This window comes from Poecilia reticulata, linkage group LG13 (assembly GCF_000633615.1).
Source record: "Poecilia reticulata strain Guanapo linkage group LG13, Guppy_female_1.0+MT, whole genome shotgun sequence".
Taxonomy (NCBI): domain Eukaryota; kingdom Metazoa; phylum Chordata; class Actinopteri; order Cyprinodontiformes; family Poeciliidae; genus Poecilia; species Poecilia reticulata.
The window spans coordinates 21,676,918-21,697,054 of NC_024343.1; the positions used below are offsets into that span (position 1 = coordinate 21,676,918).

The following is a 20,137-nucleotide window of genomic DNA, read 5'->3' on the forward strand; positions in this document are numbered from 1 at the left end:
TTTTAAGAAGCGTCAATTCTTTAATAAATCGTCGCTTGCCTTGAACCCACCGGATGTTGAAAGCCAATCAGTGTCTTCCAGCTGTGTTTATTAGCGTCGCTCCAGGCAGCGTGGCTCCTTTCTCCTGCCAGGCCTCCCCTGGACTCCGTTGTAAGTAGCTGCAGCGGCCCCGACACGGGAACTCTGTCTCCGGCTGTCACCATGGCCAGGACCGGGTTCTGCGACTCCAAGGCCCCGTTGGACTTACACAAGAAGGTGAGCGGTGTGTGTTCATCAGATCCAGTCCCATGGCATCACCGGATGTAATTTGCCAATCGCTATGAATACAACCCACTTGAACTTGTTTTCTATATGCTTAGCAATCTTCAAACAATTTGACAGGAAAAGGAAGGAAATGTATCAAAACTGTTTCTAAATGTAAATTATAAATTTATGTGGCCTTTTCTCATTTTGGTGAAATCTCAAGCTTAGATGGGTTTATTTTTTTTAAATGTGATGGGGGGACCTTTTGTTTAGTTGATCTCAGGTGTTAGAGTCTCTGATTAATTTGGCCAGAGCAGAAACCAACGTAAATTTCTGCAAACATCCTGCAAAAGATGCAAGGTGGTAGGCATTTAAAGAAATGTCCATGATCTGAGCAGAGACGATCTGTTGTCCCTTCAGGCGGATGAGAGGAGAGCCCCACTAAGAACTTGGGCTAATGCCTGTGGGCCTATAGATCGCCGTCAGCCTGTAGAAGTGGAGGAGTCCAGAACTGCCCCAGTCAAAATGGAACCAGAGCACAGATGGGTAGGCCTGCTGTCCTGTTTACCACTTTCATCCTAAAGCGGCTGATTTGTTTCTCTCCCCAAACCCTTCTCCCACTCACCTTGTGTTCTGAACCAAACCATGACGGCTTGGATATCTAAGCAGCCCAACTTTTTCTACAGGACAGGAGGCCGTCGACGCAAACCAGTGAAGTCATCATCATGGGTTTCCATGAGGATAGCAGGACATGCAAGGCTGGTAGTGTCTTCAGGTTTTAGACACTTCCGGGTCTGTCCACTTTGAGATGTTTGTGCACTACAAATAAGTAATGGGGGGAGCATGATTCTAGCAGGGTGTTTTTCAGTTATGTAAAAAGTTTTGATTTCAGTGGGGGTTTAATTGTAAATTAAAAATGAGTAGCCAAAGGCTCCATGTAAGAGTATTTTGCAGTTTTTGTTTAAAAATGAAAAGGCTTTTCTGTGGTCTTTTTCTCCCTGTGCAGCAGATGGTTCTGTGGAGGATCCAGTGCTCCTCTACCCACACGACCTGCAGGGGCTTCACAACCTACACACCCTGGTTCCCAGCTTACTGAGACACGAAGTTGAGATGGCACTTGAGAATCTGGACCTTATTTGGGATCGAACATATGCCTGGGACATGTTCTTGGACATGATGGTGAGAAACACGAGGGCTGGAACAATTTGCTAAACAGCAATTGCTTCATTTAAAGATGTTTTTCTTGTTTTGCTTCCCTCCACCCTCCACACTGTAGAGAACTCAAATGCAGTGCTCCTTTCCCAATCCTGATCTCCCTGGCCATTTCACTGATGCTACTCGAGCTATCCTAGTAGAGTGGATCATTCAGGTTCATGTGAGTGGTGGTTTTCTTTGTCAACATAAAAGCTCAACAAATCATTGTAGAGAACCTCCATCACATCAGCTTAAAGGCATGGTTAGCGACATGTATCAACAGTGGGCTGGGTTTATAAGGTATGTAGAAAAATATTAATAATTTGCCAAGTGAATACAAATGCATGCTGTTTAACTTGAAAGTGTCGGTAATTGTACTGTTTTCCATTTACCACTCAAATCCAATTTTTGAGTAAGGAATAATATTGAGTGAAACCTAACCTGAGTCCAAGTTATTGAACCAGCTTTGGACAATGAATGTGCTCAAGTGACCAGATTGTCATTTACAATCCAAGCCAGGCTTATTTTACACATACTGTACTTCGGTTTGTGATCTAATGCAGCAGAAAAATGACTTCAAAACTTCAGCTGTTGTGCTGTGAAGGAGCCCTACATGCAGCTGTCCTCAGTTTCTCCTTAGCTTGAGGCCTTTGCAGTGTGTCTTCCCCCTTCTTGCTCCATTATTCTGATTGGTGGCTGTCGGTAGAGGCCACCAAGTGCCATAAAAATCTAAAACTCCACCCACTGCTAAGTTTCTATTTGCAAGGTGAACATTTTGGATTTTTAAGTTGGAGTTCGTGGGGGACGCTCTACCACTCAAAATGTCAAGGGATTTTTTTTTCCTAGCTTCAAACTAGGAGTGAAACTTTTAAGATTGAAAAAGTTTTCAACTTTTTCAATCTTAAAAGTTGAAAACATAAACACACTTTGTCCTAGAACTGTATGTGGTGCCAGTGAGTTAGTCCACACCTTCCCCTTCATTACATAAAACAGGCTGAAAAAGCAGTCTAGTTGTATCATCAGTCTGTAAAGGTGTGGGAGAACCACTGACGTAGACTAACCTGTACCTAGGAGTAAATAAAGAATTTAGCAAAAAGTGCTTCAGGTTTGACAATACCTAAATTAACCACTGATCTTTAATAAAGACAATGCTTACTTCCTGTCAGGAGCTGCTACAGTTCCAGGAAGAGACACTCTACCTAGCGATGCACCTCCTCAACCGCTCCCTGCGACAGCTGAAGGTGTCCGTAGCCAACCTTCAGCTCCTGGGCATGGTTTGCCTCTTTCTTGCTGCAAAGAAAGGGGAGAGCCTCCTTCCAGAGGTACGCTGCCTCACTCCTGCCCAACTATAGAAACTGGAGCTGGCTAGCATGTCCGAATAAATGGTCCATTCATTGTAAAACTCAACAGACTATTGGAATCGATGAGGCATGTTTTTGAAAAGCTTTTGTTCTAAAGTATTTTTGTGACATTTCCAGGTGTCTGGACTCTGCAGCTTGATGGACCACACCTACACAAAGCATCAGCTTCTGCGAATGGAACGCAAAGTTTTGTGTGCGCTCAAGTTTGATCTGTCCTTCAGTCCCCCGCTGCACTTCCTCCTCCTGTTTGCCTCTGTCGCTCGCTGCAGTGCTGCGGTAAAACCACATCGTGTGTCATCTTCCACCTGCTGTTGCATGCTGGTGGAGTCTGAGCGGTCACTTGTGCCTATAGGTGGTGTGGATGGCTCGTTATCTACTAGAACTCTCTCTGCTGGAGGCCCAGTGTGTGGTGTTTCTGCCTGTACAGCTGGCTGGCGCAGCCCTCTGCTTGGCCCGCCAAGTTCTGCAGGAATGTCCGACGCCAGAGGGAGAGGCTGCATGGTGTCTGGCTTCCAGCGTCCATGTTGGCAGGTGTGCAATTTGTCAATCTTCTGTTTGTGCATGGTGACCCAAATATGTTGTACCTCTTGTGAAAATAGTTCTTCATTTTGTTCTGAATTTATTTGTTATGCTGCTTTTTCAGTGAGCCTACTCTGCTGAGGATCATGCATATTCTAGCTAGTGCTGCAGCCAAAGCCAGCTCCCAAGAGACCTGTGCTACTTTTATTAAATATTCATCCCCAAAGACATTGCAAGTCAGTAGACACCCTGGTCTGAATAATGCTGCAGGTCTGCTGAGTGTTTGCAGTTGACATCTCTGACTTGGACATCGCGAGTTCTCGGCCTGAGCTCAATCTGAACTAATATCACTTGTGTTTTATAAGGAGCTGCAGAGTAAGGGTCAGAAGTGTGAGAAATTTCATGCTGAATGTTGACAAATTGTGTGTTTCCTTGCATGGGATTTAGCCGAGAATGTAGCAAAGTTTGTTTTATAATAACTTGCAGCCAATTTAGAAAATACTTTAATTGTACTAATGTGTTGTCTTTTGCGGAGAGGATGTGGGTTGTCTGTCAAGTTGTATGAAATCTTTTTAATGTAAAATAAAGTCTGCTGCAATGTTTTGCTTTTTCTGTTTTGTTTTGGGGGGGGGGTCTCGTGGTTTTACAGCTATACAGAAAAATATGAATTCCATTATTGGGCTTAAGCTTAACATTTTTTGCTAACTTTTTTTTTTTTTTCTTACTGGCAGTTACGTGTTTTGATCTGGTATGGATAAGTGCACTTCACAAAATTACTCATGTCATGAGGAAAGAACATTTTTATGGAAAACATTTCTACCAAATTTTAGCTAATTTTTATGTTAAAAAATCTTTATGAAATGTATCATTGCAAACCTCTTGGAGCTTCTATCACTGTTGGTGTAAATTTTTACACTACATTTTTCTTCCACTTAACTTTCCATTCTTATGCTTAAATACACTCTAAAAAGCCATGCCTGAATTTTGTGTCTTGGCCTCTTTGAGATTGTCAATAACTGTTTGCTGGACAACTGTCTGCTCAACAATCTTGTAGACATTAACTTGTAACATTTTGCAATGTTTTAGGCCTTTAATGAAGAGTAAATGGACAGAAAATAGGAAGGGGAAAGTATGCAACAAATAGTTTGCATTCAAGCCAGGAAAACTGTTTAGAGCCTCTGCATATTGTGAAAGGACTCGATCAACTGAGCAAATGCTTTTTCAAAAATCCATTTTTGGTATCCTTTCAGTTTACTGAAAATTCAAGTTTAGGTCATTTTTCACATAAAAGGAACATAAATAAAAGATTTTGTGTGATTGAGTTTCACTTTATTTATAGAAATGAACTTTTTAATGGTCTAATTTACTGGGATGAACTTGTATATCGTCTTACATATTATATACATAGGGCCAGTGGCGCAACTACACATTATTCAGGTGTATGCGATAAACATAAATCGACGGGGTTTTGACGCCCCATCTGGAGCTGCGCCCCTATGCGTTGCATGCGCTGCATTCCCACTTTTTTGCGCCACTGCATAGGGCTCTAAACTACCAGCGGGTTCTCCTGCCAGTGACCTACTGTACACTTATTTGACATCAGATTTTCTGACCTGAAAACATACATTTTCTTCAGATTTTAACATTTATAAATAAAACAGTTCAGTATACTTAGAAACTCCATACTTTAAGTGAAAAAAGATATTTGAAGAATAGTGTATTAATTTCATAAATTATAAAGTCAATCCAGCTTTAAGGCGAATTTATGTTATAAAATTGTGAGTCTTGACCGTTGGGAGCCTCTACTTTATGCCAACTGTACGTGCACTATTATATGATTGGCTGTTGTAGTTGTCTCATTGACCAATGAGCGCTGTGCTCCGGTAAAAACTGTTTTTGTTTCGTCTGGCATGTAGTCAAACTAGTGCAGTTAGTTGAGGGCACACTGACAGAAATCGAGATTTAGTTATGCTTCTGATAGTTTATTTCCTTTTTTAAAACAAGAATTCTGAGTCCATGCATGATCGAATGACATAACATGCCACTTTTCTCATCATGTGAAAACCGTGTCATCAAGTTACCTACAACAGCGTGTGCTTTTCAAAACAAAAGACGGACACGTTCAGATTTTTTATTTTTTTTTACTAACTCCTTACTGGATTGTAAAAACCGTTGACCGTAATAATAAGCTGCACAGAAAATGATCAAAAATAGTATTTTATCGCGAGATCCTGGCGGCTGTTTTCATAGTTTGAGTTATTTAAGACTTTCATTTTGAAGGTAATCGGATGTTGTTTTGTTAGCCTCACCCGTTTCACAACAGATATTGCAGAATCTCAGCCCGTTTCTGTGTAGTTTATTACTTGGCGTAGCCTGTGTAACAAAGAACGATAAATGTATTTAATGCCGTAAATCCGTCTGTTAACAGCTGCAACATGGCGCTGTTGGCTAACCTATATTTGTTGGCTTTGTAAAACTTTTCTGATGAAGGAGGAAACGACCGTTATCGTGATATAATTGACTGTTTTACATCACAAGGTAAGTTCAAAACTGCTTTTGGGAGAAAACGTGCTTTATTACCCATTTCCACAGATGCGTTTAATACTCTACTGCAACTTTTTTTGTTTTTCACAAGGTTGCAAAGCCCATATTGGGGCTTCACTTTTAAATTTGGCCAGGGTCTGTCTATAATGTGTTGATTTATGTGTACATGAGAGGAGCAGTGCGAAAGGAAGCGTCTAAAGACGGGGCTGGTCTTAAAGTTGAATGTTACATAACACAACAGGGGCAGGAAGGAACGGTGTGGTGCATTCACGGAACCACCGCCGCTGATTATATCGTAAACACGAGTGGTGAAAGCTTTGATAAGTCAAACGGCGCATTTTATGCTCTAAATCCCCTTTGACAGGTAAAGATGGAATAAATGCACAGCCAATTATTATATTAGATTTTTTGTTGTTTATTTCGACACCGAAAGATAATAGGGAGATACCAGGTCCAATTGTTAGAGGATTAATTCAGTTGTTTTTGTATTACTTCCCTGTGGAACTGAAAGCTATTAATTTACTTTTAACTTTAAAATTAAATTAATAGCTTTCAGTTCCACAGGGAAGTTATTGTCGAAACTTTAGAAAAGCTGTTGTTCTCTGTTTAGACCTGTTATACCCTCAACATCACTGTAGCTATGAATGAAAGTAATAAAAAATGCATGTTTAATTAAAAAAAGAAAAACTGTACTAATCAAATTAAAACGAGAAGACAACGACTGAGTAAAGTCCCCCTTGCCCAGCGCCTTAGTTTAGACAAACTTTTTACCTTTGAAGTTGTGTTATAATGTCTTTTGAGATAATAGATTGAATGGTTCGTCGTTAGATGTTGATAGTGCTTTAGACCTCTACAGATTTAACCTCAACTTGTCTTTTGTGTCCCTTAGTCTTGCTGATGCTGTTTCTTCATAATTATTCTCTTACAAACCTTAGAGGTCTTCACAGAACAGATATACTGAAATTCCTCCAATTACTATTTATGTGACTTCCCAAAGCAGTTATTTCCACTGGACATTGACAGAGTAAAGGCACCTGAATACAAAAAATTTAAATTGATCTTTTCTCTTCCATTCACTTCAGTTCTAGCCACTATAATTTAAAATCTCAATAAAGTACATAAAAGCTTGTGGTTGCAACATGGTAAACTTGGTTAAGTTTCAGTGATATTAAAACTATTGCAAGTAACTTTTTTACCAAAATGTTTTATCTTGTAGTAAACACCACATTTTTTTTTAAGGGCCGTCATGCCGAAAGAGCAGCTTTGTTTCAGGGAAAACGGTTCCTGTGCACCATCAAGCAAGAATGCGAAAGATAAGAGCAACAGCAATACCTTGCTGACAATACGTGACCCGAAGCATGCAGTTGATTCTAACAGAAGAGGCTCCAGCTGCAGCTCAGAAAAAGACTCCGGGTATTCTGGTGAGTTAAAGTGTTTGCGGTAAATGTGTGCATATAGCCCTAATAAGCTATGTAAAACTACATTAATGTACACAAATAAGCCAACCTTGCAATAATCAAAAAATCTGTGTTAAGGATGTTTTCCTGCAGACTACATCTTACAGGAAATCTCAACAAAACAGACGTCGTTCTGGCCAGAAGATAACTCAGAGTGGAAGGCTGTTGGTTCAAATTTTGTCTGTCGGGCATCTTGTATTTGGAGCTATACAATAACAAGAAAAACAGGATGCAAATGTTGCAGGAATTATACTCCAAATAAACATATGTAGCACAATCAGATCTTGGCAAGTTGATTAGACCTCTTGGAGCCTTAGTCATCCAAAAGTTTTTCCTCTTTTCTGCATCTTAAAACCCTTGCTTAGCCTATCGCATTAGGCATCCGATCGTAAAGTAGATTCAATTATTGAACAGAATTAAAAGCCAAATTCACATTAAGATTAATGCATTAGTCAAAGCTAAGACTTATTATGGATCGTTTATAAGCTTTTCCAAACTTTTAAATGAGATCTAAAATCCGTAGACAGGCTCCCTGTTGCTCAGAGAATAGATTTTAAATAATATTGTTAGATTATAAGTCACTGAACGGCTTAGCACCACAATAAATTAAGTACATTACTTTGTTGATACAACAACAAGACATGTTGTTGTATCAACCTTCCAGATCTCTCAGGTCTTCTAGTTTTGGTCTGCTCTGCATCCCCAGAACCAGAACCAAAAACTGCAAAACAGCTGAAACACTGAGTTACTTTAAATCTAGACTAAAAGCCTACCTGTTTAGAGTTGCTTTTGATTCGTAATATGTGGAACATTTTCCTACATATTCAATTGTTGAGTATAATATCCCTTGTGTTTTCACTAAAGCACTTTGAAATACACAAATACACTTAATTTATTGTGAAAACGGATTCATCACATAATTAGTCACAACTGGGCATTTTATAAGATTCAGAAGATTTGAGGTTTTTTTTTTTCCAAGATGCTTGACAAAGATTTGAACCCTGTTACTTCATTCTGTGTTCTCTGACTCCCAGACGGTTCCGACTGGCAGCAGACGGACATTGAGGACCAGAGGAGCACCAAAAGCCAGCTGAGATTGGTAGAACATGCAAAGTCTCCACAAACTGGTCAATTTAAAGTACATGGTGGCAGAAATGCAGGAAATCTTGCTGTAATGGCAACCAAACTGGTTCACCAACCCATCTACATCATCAAGGTAATTACACTAGTGAAGAGGTTTAGTCGCAGATACTCAAATGGAAAACATAGAAAGAAATTAAAACCTGTAGGATCAAAAGTAGGCAGCTGTTTTTGAGGTCAAGAGTTTGTTTTAAAGTCTATCAATTCAAGTTCAACCTATCTGTGAAAATGTTTTCAATTGTTCTTAGAACCACAGTTTGGTACAGCCTTCTTACAACACGTAGCTTTTTGAACAACTTACATCCTCCGTGCCATGTTTATTCCTGAATGATATAGCTGCTTTCTTCTTTTCTCTGTTCTTTCACCCAACAGCCAGCCACAACCCTGAAAAGAAATCAGTTGCATGTAAATAACAGCATGAGGATAAGCAACCATGCTGTTTCTCCACATATGATCAGCCTGGATCAGCCAAGCTTTGTGCCAGCATCAACTCAGCTCATCAAGCCTTTCAAGTCCCAAACTTCGAGAGTCACAGGAAATAAAATAAAAAACACCTACCTTCCTATTCTTAACTCTTACCCTCGCATAGCGCCACATCCTACCAAGAAACCACCTGACAAGTCTTTATCAAACCAGGAATCCCAATATTTGAGCAAGAGGATATGCACTGAACGCAAGACTGAAGACAAGTCGGTAACTACAAGTCCGTCGGAGGAACATCATCACAACCAATCGACAGTTTCAAACTCTGTCCTGTTGAGTACCTTGTCAAGCAGAAACAGTTTGTCCTCCTCCACCTTCACCATTTCGCCCACAAACCCAGGATCTCAATCCATCTCTAGTCTGCACGCCGCGTCCTCTCATCACTCAGACGGAGGACGTCAGAGGAAAATCACTAGTCCTCACCATCGGCGATTCTTCAACACGGTAGAACTTCTCAGACAGTCAGGTCTGTTGGACATTACCTTGCGTACAAAGGAGCTCCTTCGCCAGAGCAACAGCACTGAGCAGGACATTTCCCAGCTGCGTCAACACACAGAGCTGCTCTGCCAGGCTGTCAGCAACCCAGCCCACAGCCTTAACGGTGTCACAGCCTGGGAACGTGTGTGTCAGGCCATGACGGAGTCTGGTAGCTATCCCAACCTCAACATGGCACGCAAATCTCAGAAGCCATTACATCCAGATCCAATCAGTCAACCACAAGGTATTTCTTTAGGTAGCATAAAAATACTGCAAGCTGCTGAAGGCTCATGCCTTTCTAACACAAGCTCAGAGCAATCTCAGGTAAACCAAGACGAGAAAGTTGAGATCAGAGAAAGATCTCCAGGCGTTGTGACCATGATGTCTCCTGACAGTTCTACTGGTTAGGATGATCTGCAGTGCCTTCAAAGACTGAGATAACTAGCCTGGCTGCTGTGCCTTACCTAAATATTCACCTTCAGTGGCATTTTCGTCTTGCCTTTCAAGCTGGAATCAAAATTATTTTTTGTGGAGTTTGGATAATTTGACAGGCTAGAAATACTTATTGTGATACTTATTGTGAAATATGTCTTGATCCGAGATCTGAAATAAGTAAAAAAAAAAAAGTTTTTTCTAAGGTAAAAAGCAGTGACTCCTCAAAAGTAATTAATATGGTCACTGTGAAGCATCTCTTAAAATTCAACATATTGAGTTTACTTGACTTTTGGAAAGCAATGCAAATATAATGCATTCAATCTCCACATTAAAACTCATGAAACTCAACTCATGAAAAAGAGGAATAAAGTAAATGGACTCGGAATAAGGCAGCGGTCCCATTTAGTTGCCCGTTTAAAAAAGGCAGTGCCAAAAAATAAGAGATTCTGAAAACCTTTTATTTCTGTGGTATTTTAAAAAAGGCCTTGATTTTTTTTTTTTTTTTTTTACTGTGTCAATTTCATGCCACAAATATACTGTCAGGGGATAAGCAGAACCACCCATCACTAAAATATACACTAAACAGTTTAACATCAACCTTTATAAGCAACATTAGACCGCGTTAGTTTTTAAAATGAATCACAGCTACATCTAATGTTGTTGGAGTCAGTTTGTTACAGATGAAGACGGTGGGCAGTCTGTCAACCAGCCTCAGCTGGATGTTAAACTACTTCACTGTTTGTTTCTTTGCTCCAAGATACCAAGTATCTGTCACTCAGTCGCTTATGTAGTCTATAGCAAAGCGTCTTGTCAGGTATTTTTGTGTGTGTGTTGATAGTCTGAGCTTGGTTTGCTGTGTGTCATTGTGTATTGTAGGCTTTTTTTAATAATGCTACAGTGCGCTTCAAATGATATGTGATCACTTTGCTTAACCTCTTTTTAAGACATGCACAGAATAAACGAGCAGCATTTCAAAATCATTAGATGAACCATACTCTCTTGTAGCAGCTGTCATCTCTGCTGACTGTTTTTTGTGATTTTTCACAGTTTTCTTTGGTTTTTGGACTTTTACTTCACTAATTTAAAACACTTTTCAGTGTAAGTTTGAAAGTTTAACTGTGTTTATTGGAGATTAGGTGTTGCAAGGACAAGCGGTTATTAACAGTGGAGGGATGACCTTTAAAACTCTCATTCTCGTACTTCCATTGAGTACTAAAGCATATTGGAATTGGTTTAGAGCTGAGACTAAATTAATGAAAACTCATAAGATGCAAAAAATAAAAAACAATCTTATTTGGATGTAACATGAATTGTATTTATGCTATGTCTCTATTGTCCCCTTTTGTAAAATTATAATAATAATGCTATTCAGTGTATCATAAACTGATACAAAAAGCTTTTACCTAAATAATGGTCAGTAAACAGCTGGGAGTAAAAGTATTATTTGAGGATGCAACATGCAGGCCTGATGGCCAAAGTTTTCACATTTCAAGAGGTTTTTGGAGAATTTTTCAGAATTGTAAGCTATTTAAATAAAGCAGTTTGTGAAAAGTTTCTCTAATGTTTGTGTGTCTGAATATTTCTACAATGTGTCTCATCTACCCATGGAGAAAAACTGTGTGGGTTCTAATAAATCACACATAGAAATATAATTTGTTGATGGATAAGAATACTGTTTTCCTGTTATTTCAAATATGTAATTGTATCCCAAATATGTAATTGTATCCAAATTCTGTGTTTTTTAAACACACTAATATGATTTTCTGTTGACTTTAATTATAATTCCCCTTTCTTATTGCCCTTAAATGACCAGATTCAGAGAACTTAAGATTTAAGGGAATATTTCAGGATTTTTGAAGTGAGGCTCTGTCAAAGGTAATGTGACGTCTTAGAGTAAATTCAGACTAGTTGGTGCTCCAATGGATGGCTGAAGCTACGTGTGTCTATAAGGTGATAATATACTTACAGCACATCTTTTCTTTCTGAAAAGAAAATATAAATGGGGAAAGTTTGCACTGAACGGTTATTTGCACAGAAGCTGTTGATTTATTGACACATGAAGTAGTAGAAAGCTGTGGACAACCAGTGATTCTGCTGTTTGAAACTTGTAAAGTGTTTCAGGTCTTTGCAACACAAGGTGAAAATGAATAAAAAAGCATTTATTTATTATTATTTATTACTAGTTTAACCCATTTTGCACTTAATTATCAGAAAACATTACATGTTCCACTCTGAGTACGCTTCTCACAGAAACACTTGTGCTACTGTAAGTTAAATACTGAACACTGAAAAGAAAGTTCAGAATGAAACCTCATAAAGAGCAGATTTGAAGAATGTAAAAAAACAACAAACTCTGAGTCACTTTGAACACAGTTGAGGCAGTGCTGTTAAAATGAGGGTTATTTCTAAAGGTGATTACGTGAAGCGGATTTCATTTGTGGCTGTTTTACATCACAGGAGAGCAACAGGTGAAGCTGGTTGACGTGTTAAATTGTAATTTTAGGAGTTCCATCTACATCAGTCTGTACGTCTGCTGTCAGTTGGCCATGAATGGCTGCATCAGGCCAACATCCTTGTTTTGCAGCTCAGCTCCTCTTATTTGAGTTGGTGAGTCACTTAGAGCAGGCTGGCACAAGAACTGGAGGCGCTGCAAAACAGTAAAGATCTACGTCGGTAAGTTCAAAGGAACATGTTTGCTACTAGACTATGCTGTTGCTGTGTTATTATTACTGCTGATTTTTGCCACACCAGGCACATTTGCCACATACATGAAATGCATCCCTTAACATAAAATGTTCATAGTTTAAAAATCTACTTTGTAATGTAACTTTACAGAATAGGAATGTAGAGATATCCTTTATCTAACATGTTTTTATCAGGGTTATCAGCATCAATAGGAGATGTAAATCTGCAAAAAGTAATCTGACTCTTCTTCATAAAATTTTGTGGCATTCATTTTCATTTCATCAGTATTCTCCAAATCCTAGCAGAATTTCTCCACAGTTTGGAAATTAAATGCAGTGTTTTCTTTTACAATAAAAATTCTTAAATGTAATTTGAATAAAACATTGCTATGCTTTCTCACCTGCCTAGGTGTGCCGCTTGCAGTCATCATCTTATAAAGTGCCCACCCAGGCACAAGCAGGATGGAGGAGAGGGCCAGCACCCAGCCCAACACATAAGCCCAGGAGGGGTAGACGTACCACCGATTAAAGGTCAGAGGCTGATACTCGACTAAGGAACATATGAAAGATCCCTGCAAGGGCAAACAAGATTGGCTTAGTTAGACTCTGGTTTGAAATCAAGCATAAATTACTGAATTCAACAGTTCACATCTGATCCAGTGACCAAAAGCACTCGGACAGAGAAACAGGTGACTCACCAGTGAGACCAGTGGTGTGAGGTAAAGCCAGCAGATTTTGAAGAAAGGATTGGCCTTCACCCCCGTCATATCCTCTATGATGCCATACAACCGATCTGCCCCTAAATAATTACATATTGATGAGACTGTATTGCACTTGTTTGAAAGACGTGATGTAACATTTAACAGTTAATCAGTCATTTCTTTTATAGGTTTACAATGTGTAAATAACATTTTACAATTATCAAGACCCCAACTAAAGTCAAACTGTTTAATCTTTCATTGCAGTAGCATAATTTGAAATAATCACTATAAGTCCAACCTTCAATTTGTGTAATCTTTTGCAGTGAGACAGCAAGGTTGAACAATACTTTTTATATGAAATCAGGTGGTCCACAATATTTTCTTTGTATATCCTTCTTTTGCCAATAGAACATCTTCTAGTCTCCTACAGAATTTCACGAGAGATATTGTGAGAAAGAGGGAACTTTGGCCTTTCCTCTCTGCACAATCTCTCTAGATCAGAGTTTTCCAATGTTGAAAATCGAAACACATTAAAACATGCATCGCATCAGTGTACGTACCAAACACCCAGCCCATTGACAGAGTTTCAAACACACAGAGGAAGAGGATGCAGCCTCCATTACATGCATAGTAGTCAAACAGCTGGAACAGAAACATCCCTCCCTTGGAACAACAGCAAAAAGAGAAAGAAAATCATTTTCTTATTTTAAGTTTATGAAAGACGATTCCATTCACACATTATGACCTCACACTTGTGACAAAAACAATTGTAGAAGAACGATTTAGTATTGAAAGGTGTAAAACATTAAAGTTTTATCGTTGAACACAGACTTCGGTGATCATGACAAGTTGAGAGAAGAAGCAAATCAGACAGAAGAGCAGGAGGAAGATCTCCCGGCGTCCTGCCCGTCGCATAATTCTGGGAAACATGTCAATGATGGACGTCATCACCACCTCCATGGCGACAAACTGAGCAGAGAGCAGGCAATAACAGAATTACATGTTTAGAATGAATACTTATGATCCTCCTTCAGTTGCCTGAGCTGCTTACTTGTGTGTCCAGACCCAAGAGGATGAGCATGACGAAGAAACAGATGGACCAGAGCTGGGGCAGAGGCATCATGGCCGCCGCCTGAGGGTATGCGATGAATGCCAGGCCTGGACCTGGAAAACAAAGCCAAAGTGGTGATTTAATAATCTCCTTCTTTTAATATGCTTTAATTAGTCCATCAACTGCCCTGCCAGGTAAAAACCAAACTAATAACACTGTGGAGTTTCATAAACTAACCAATGAATAATATTAAATTTTGGCAAAGATATTATTTCTTTATTTTGTCTTTTTTTTCCAAAATAACTTAATTGTTTAGGGCAATGACATTTACTTCCTGGAAACAATAAAAGTTTCAGTGCTTCATGTGTAAGATCAATTTGGAATGTAGTCATGTTACAACCACAAACAATTGGGGTTTTATGTCACGGATCAACGCCGGTGGGTGAATAATTGTGAGGAGTGGAAGAAAAACTGGGAAAGGTTCTCTTTTTGAGTTTTGAAAATAAAAAATATGCTAAATTTAACTTGCACAATGTTTGTGTTTAATCAACACAAACATTGTGTTTAATCAACACAAACATTGTGTAGAGTCAACCATTCTATAATGATTCTGGCTGCAGGGATTTTGTCCAGCTGAGAAGGTGAAACTTTGTCTCTAAGTTTTTGCAGTCACTATCGAGTTTCTTTGAGGATTGCCCTGAAATCATCCCCGTCCATTTTTCCATCAACTCCACCCAGGTTTCCTGTCCCTGCTAAAACAAAAATCATCCCCACAGAATTTCCATAAGGATGACGTTACATGTGACTGAAAATGTGTAAATATGCACCTGACTCAGCCACCTCTGCAATGGGGATGCCTTGCTGATTAGCCATGAAACCCAGCACTGAGAACACGGCGAACCCAGCTACAACACTGGTGCCACTGTTCAGGAAACACAGCCACAGGCAGTCCCTAACAAAACAGAGCAATGCCACATTCATTGTACTTGATACATGGATAATATACTTCAGCAGAGATGCAGAATGCCTTTTGGCACCAACAAGCTGTTCTACCTGTAGCAGTTGTTATTGTATTTGTTGTAGCTGCCCAGTACGGTTAGAGAGCCGACCCCAACACTGTAGGAGAAGAAGATCTGCGCGCCGGCCTCCATCCACACCTGCCCCAACAACAGCGTCAGTGGCCACATTTGTCTCAAACTCAGCTGTCTTCTGTCTTTCGTCCCTCAGAGCCTACCTGAGGATCGGTGAGTCGTGACGGTTCAGGAAGAAGGTAAAAAATTACTCCTTCAAGAGCGCCGGGAAGAGTCAGTCCTCGAATCAAAAGGATTACCAACATGACATACGGGAAGGAGGCAGTGAAGTACACCACCTGAAAAAAGGGGAAACACAAGCTCACAATTTGAAGCCACACTTTGAATAGCACATTCTACATATTTGGCAGTCATGTGTATTATGTGGTAGCAATAAGCTGTTGCATAATTTCACTGAAATTCTGATAAAAGTTAAGCCAGGTTGAGTAGATGTCAATCTTGGTATTCTCTAAGCAAAACAGTGAATGTGGAACAATTTGCACATGTTTACATATGTGATGTTCAGAAAAGATTTCCTTATTTTCTTTCTTGCCATGTACTCCAAACCACTGGCGTTTGTCTCTACTAGTTGTCATGGTGATCACAAGATATCATTCTGTGTTGGAGAACTGGCTTGTTTAGTTCCTGTACCACTCCTTTATCCTCACTGTGTGTGGTTTTAAAACAAATTCTTCCATTTCTAATGCTGACTACAGAAAATAGACTTCCGAGTGACATACTATTAATATCCAAAGGTAATTAGAAGCTTCTTACACGTTCTGAAAAATTAAAAATATTAAGCTAAAACTACATGTATTTTAGACGTTTTTTCTGCTTATAAATGTAGCACCAGTGATTCTGTAAAAAGGATCAGCTGACCTTTCCTGTGGACTTGACTCCTTTCCAGATGCAGAAGTAGCAGATGATCCACATTACAATCAAGCACAACAGCACCTCCCACCTGATGCTGCCCACCTCCTCAATTCCCCCTGAGATAGCCAGGACACGGCGTCTAAAAATCAAAAACACATTTCATATCAGCCACATAAGTAGCTGAGCAGCTTCCTTAGCTTTACTTACTCCCAGAATTCTGTGGCCGCTGAGGTGGAATTAGTCCTGTTGGCCCACTGGAAGGTGCTGTTTGTTGAAAAGTCCACACAGTCCTCTGAAAAAGATGGTGGTGAAAAAGGTCTGTCTCTATGCTTCTGTGATTATGTTGCGTCTGACAGCTAGGAACATTTTTAACACATTTGCATGCAACCTGTGTTCCAGTAGTTGTTGCAACTGGCCCAGGGGAGCTGGGAGCTGAAGGAGAAGACGAAATAGAGCAAAGCCCAGGACAGAATAATGATGTACGTCATGCAGCTGTAGAAGAGGATCAGCTGCCCTCCAAAGCCTATACCTGCAGAACAGAAAACAACAAAAGCCTTGATTTATCAAGTAACCGGAGTGAGATATTCCACTTAGACGCAAAAGTAAAGTTAGAAAACTGTTTAAATCAGGTAAATGTTTGAACCCTCAGAAAATCCTACATATCAACAACCTTGTTAACATTTGACAAGCACAGGCAAACAATCTGAAAGGGCTCATTTAAGATTTGATTAAATATTTCTTAAATTTGCTGCTGTTACTCTAAACTTCTATTTACAGGAGAACCATCCATTTTATATTTTGACCTCATCAGTCAACAGCCCTATTCATGATGTTTCACTTTCTCTGTTTCCAAAGAGTAAAGTCCTGCAGGGCTTACCTTCTGCTAGCGGACACAGCTTCCTCCAGCAGGTGATGCCCCCCTCCTGGGTGTACTGGCCCATGGTTGTTTCCAGCAGGAACAGAGGTACACCACAGGTCACCACAAAAACCAGATATGGCACCAAGAATGCACCTGATTTTTACAAAAATAATCAGCTACTTGGCTTAAAGGATCAAAATAACAAACTAAGACACTAGATTCTGATATTTGCATTGTACTGGAACCATTTTCTTTATGTTTTTGAACAGTAGCTTTCCAAACACATTCATCTAGTTGAATTTTTTTTTAACAGTTTCCCATGTTGCAATCAATAACGTATGAATTTTATTAGGATTTCATGTGAAAAACCAACATAAAATAGTCCATCATTGTGAAGAGGAAGAAAACCTTGTATCATATTTCTTTCATTTCTCAACTATGCACTCGTTTGTGTTGTCGTCTCAACTAAAATCCTGACATAATATGCCAAAGTTTGCATTTAAAACATGAGGAAATGTAGAAAGACACAACTCCTTAAATGTTTTATTGCCAGAAAACTAAAGTAAAATTATTTCCTCAGATATTTAGAATATATCAATGCTGGAAACCATTTATAAAATCAAAGGTGAGCCACTGACATTGGATCCATCGGAGCGTAGTCTGCAGATCACTCTCGCAACTTGTTTCTCATTACTGAATGGTAACATCCCTAAATAGAGTAATACACAAGATTTCTTTGGAAGGTTTTAATATTTTAAGTTTCCATGAAGGATAATGTTCTCCTGGAAGAATTTGAACCTTGAGTTAAAATCAATTAATGTTTCGACCGTTTTGACAATCATCAATTGGTCCTGAGAACAGGAACGTTGCACTTTGGCTCTTTGTTTGAACAAATCGGAGCATCCAAGACATTTTTTCATTATTTATTTACTTTCACTTTTTCAGTTTCTGAGAGAGGAAAAAAAAAATCTGCTTACGTGGTTTCAATCAATCCCTAAAACTACGAGATTCTCACAGGGATGATTTGAAGACATCACCTCAAGTTGACAAGAAAAAGTATCTTAAAACAGTTAAATCCCCAGAAAACATGGAACAAATCTCCTGCTTTATTTTACCCTTCATAGAGCTCATTGCTCTGGTATGTGCAGTGGGAAACAAATACAGTTTGTATCCCCAAATTTACAGCTTTGCATAATATACTTTTTGTAAAATTGTTATTTAGCAGACTGTTGCATCTCATCTCATCTCGCCTTTTATTTCTAAAAACCTCTCTCTATATACCGTATAATGTTTAAATTCGGGCTGCTGACCAGACTGATTTCCACATCATTTTCTTCAGGTTTTCTTATTGTAGAGTAAAGCCATGATTATCAGTTTAAACATGATTATCAGTTTAAATCCAGCATCGCCTTACCCCCTCCGTTTTTGTAGCAGAGGTAAGGAAACCTCCAGACGTTGCCGAAGCCAACAACATTTCCAGCCACGGCCAGGAGAAACTCCACCTTGCTCCCCCAGTGTCCTCTCTCCTCCACCTCCGGTGGAAGCTCTTTCTGGGCACATTGTTCATTCAACATACCAACGGGTTTGGTCCAGACCCAGAGTTTCTCTTGATCTCTGAACTGTGTGTCTGGTTGTCTTTCTATGTAGCACAGACATGTAATAAGCAACTGTATGGACGGTTAATCAGTTTTCAGTGGAATTGTAAATTATTTCCAAGCTGTCGGTGATGTTTTGTTAACAGATCTCGTCGCAGAGCTCTTGACAACTGTGAAACAGATGTAAATTAGGAATGGAATAGCGAAACGCGCTGCTTAAAATATTGCCCATTCATTTCAACACACTTTAATAGGTGGGCACATTTGAGATTGGTAGCAATGGCTTTTAATTCCAGATGGAGAACTCATAAATCCTTTTGTTATATTGGATGGATGGATCTGCTTTGCCTTCAAAGAGAATTGGTGATGTGAAAGGATATTGTAGGGGGATACAATTATGTTAATAGTTAATAATTATGTTGTTTAGCTGTTTTGCACAAGGGAAATGTACCGTCAAATGTACTGCAGCAAAATGCGAGTCAAGAGATCTGCATTAACCAAAGGACGAACTGGACTGATTGAGAACGCCACATACACGGACAGATTTGAGTATAAATACGCACAGCTTTCAGTGGGCCGGGGTTAGGGAGTATGGTGTGATGATTTGTTTTTATTAGCCACCTTTCACACCATAACAATATTAACCAAACACACAGAAAGGTAAATATTACTTTAAAGTTTAGTTTATCTTGTGAATTTTGATGATCTGTGATGCTGTGACCCTGTCTCCATCCTAAAGGTGTGTGAAGTCTTTTTGGAGCGTGTGGCTCTTTGAAACACCTGAGTGTTTCTGAGACCCCACCAGGCAATTTAAGATCAGTAATTATTGGGTTTTTGACATCATAGCTATCAAAAAGCCAAATCAAAAGAAAAGGTTTAACAGAAAGAAAACATAAACTCCATCACCATCTCAGTCCCCAAAGCTAGATAATTGAGAACATTTGTGGAGTGAACTGAAGGGAAGAAAATACACATCTGAATGTATAGAGACACTGTAGAAAGAGGAATGGAGAAATATCTCCCTCGCTCAGTGGGCTCCAATCACTTTATATGTAAAATGAGACCATTAAGTTCTGTTCAAAAATTAACAGGAGAGGTGTCAATAAGTGTAAAACCAGGCATTTTCTGAAAGGTAATTATTATGCATTGTTTTTCCCGTTCCACTACATAACTGCATTCGAACGAAATATTACGTTCATTAGAAGTTTGCGGTGAGAGATCATGCTGTCGCAACAAAGGGTTCATGTATTTGGAGGCTTTTTACACATCTTTACCAGTGGTGCCAATAGGTGTGGGAGGTGCTAAAATTAGTTATCTTTTTCCATCTTCCTGCTATGAACATTTTACTGCTACCTTACACTTTTCTCACTAAAATGTACCATCTATTACTTTTAAAAAAAAATTCATAACCTATTAGGAAAGTTATCATTTGGTGCTTTGGTGCATTTTAT

General features: G+C 39.3%; 3 protein-coding genes across 6 annotated transcripts; 2 read left to right on the plus strand and 1 right to left on the minus strand.

Annotated features, from left to right (window-relative positions):
* The first annotated feature begins 66 nt into the window (after positions 1-66).
* ccnp (cyclin P) lies at positions 67-3,920 on the plus strand. 4 transcript variants are annotated; one of them, XM_008426014.1, is made up of 9 exons: positions 67-255; positions 664-789; positions 930-1,005; positions 1,250-1,422; positions 1,520-1,618; positions 2,604-2,759; positions 2,916-3,074; positions 3,151-3,329; positions 3,442-3,920. In XM_008426014.1, the coding sequence occupies exons 1-9, from the start codon at positions 202-204 to the stop codon at positions 3,608-3,610; spliced, it is 1,191 nt and encodes a 396-aa protein (XP_008424236.1). In that variant the 5' UTR covers positions 67-201; the 3' UTR covers positions 3,611-3,920. The 4 variants fall into 4 exon arrangements, with proteins under 4 accessions (XP_008424236.1, XP_017163666.1, XP_008424237.1 ...); XM_017308177.1 differs by having other exon boundaries at positions 1,253-1,422; XM_008426015.1 differs by lacking the exon at positions 67-255 and having other exon boundaries at positions 697-789; positions 930-1,018.
* Positions 3,921-5,230: 1,310 nt separating this feature from the next.
* On the plus strand, positions 5,231-11,407 carry LOC103474792 (CLOCK-interacting pacemaker). Its single transcript, XM_008426018.2, has 4 exons — positions 5,231-5,855; positions 7,101-7,282; positions 8,353-8,534; positions 8,831-11,407. The coding sequence occupies exons 2-4, from the start codon at positions 7,108-7,110 to the stop codon at positions 9,824-9,826; spliced, it is 1,353 nt and encodes a 450-aa protein (XP_008424240.1). The 5' UTR covers positions 5,231-5,855; positions 7,101-7,107; the 3' UTR covers positions 9,827-11,407.
* Positions 10,343-20,052, minus strand: LOC103474794 (sodium- and chloride-dependent GABA transporter 2-like). The gene is made up of 14 exons (XM_008426021.2): positions 18,506-20,052; positions 17,110-17,244; positions 16,621-16,761; positions 16,440-16,524; positions 16,239-16,371; positions 15,524-15,658; positions 15,343-15,446; positions 15,117-15,241; positions 14,290-14,402; positions 14,070-14,207; positions 13,799-13,901; positions 13,236-13,336; positions 12,939-13,109; positions 10,343-12,500 (listed from the first exon to the last, which is right to left on the minus strand). The coding sequence occupies exons 1-14, from the start codon at positions 18,663-18,665 to the stop codon at positions 12,390-12,392; spliced, it is 1,755 nt and encodes a 584-aa protein (XP_008424243.1). The 5' UTR covers positions 18,666-20,052; the 3' UTR covers positions 10,343-12,389.
* Between the last annotated feature and the right edge of the window lie 85 nt (positions 20,053-20,137).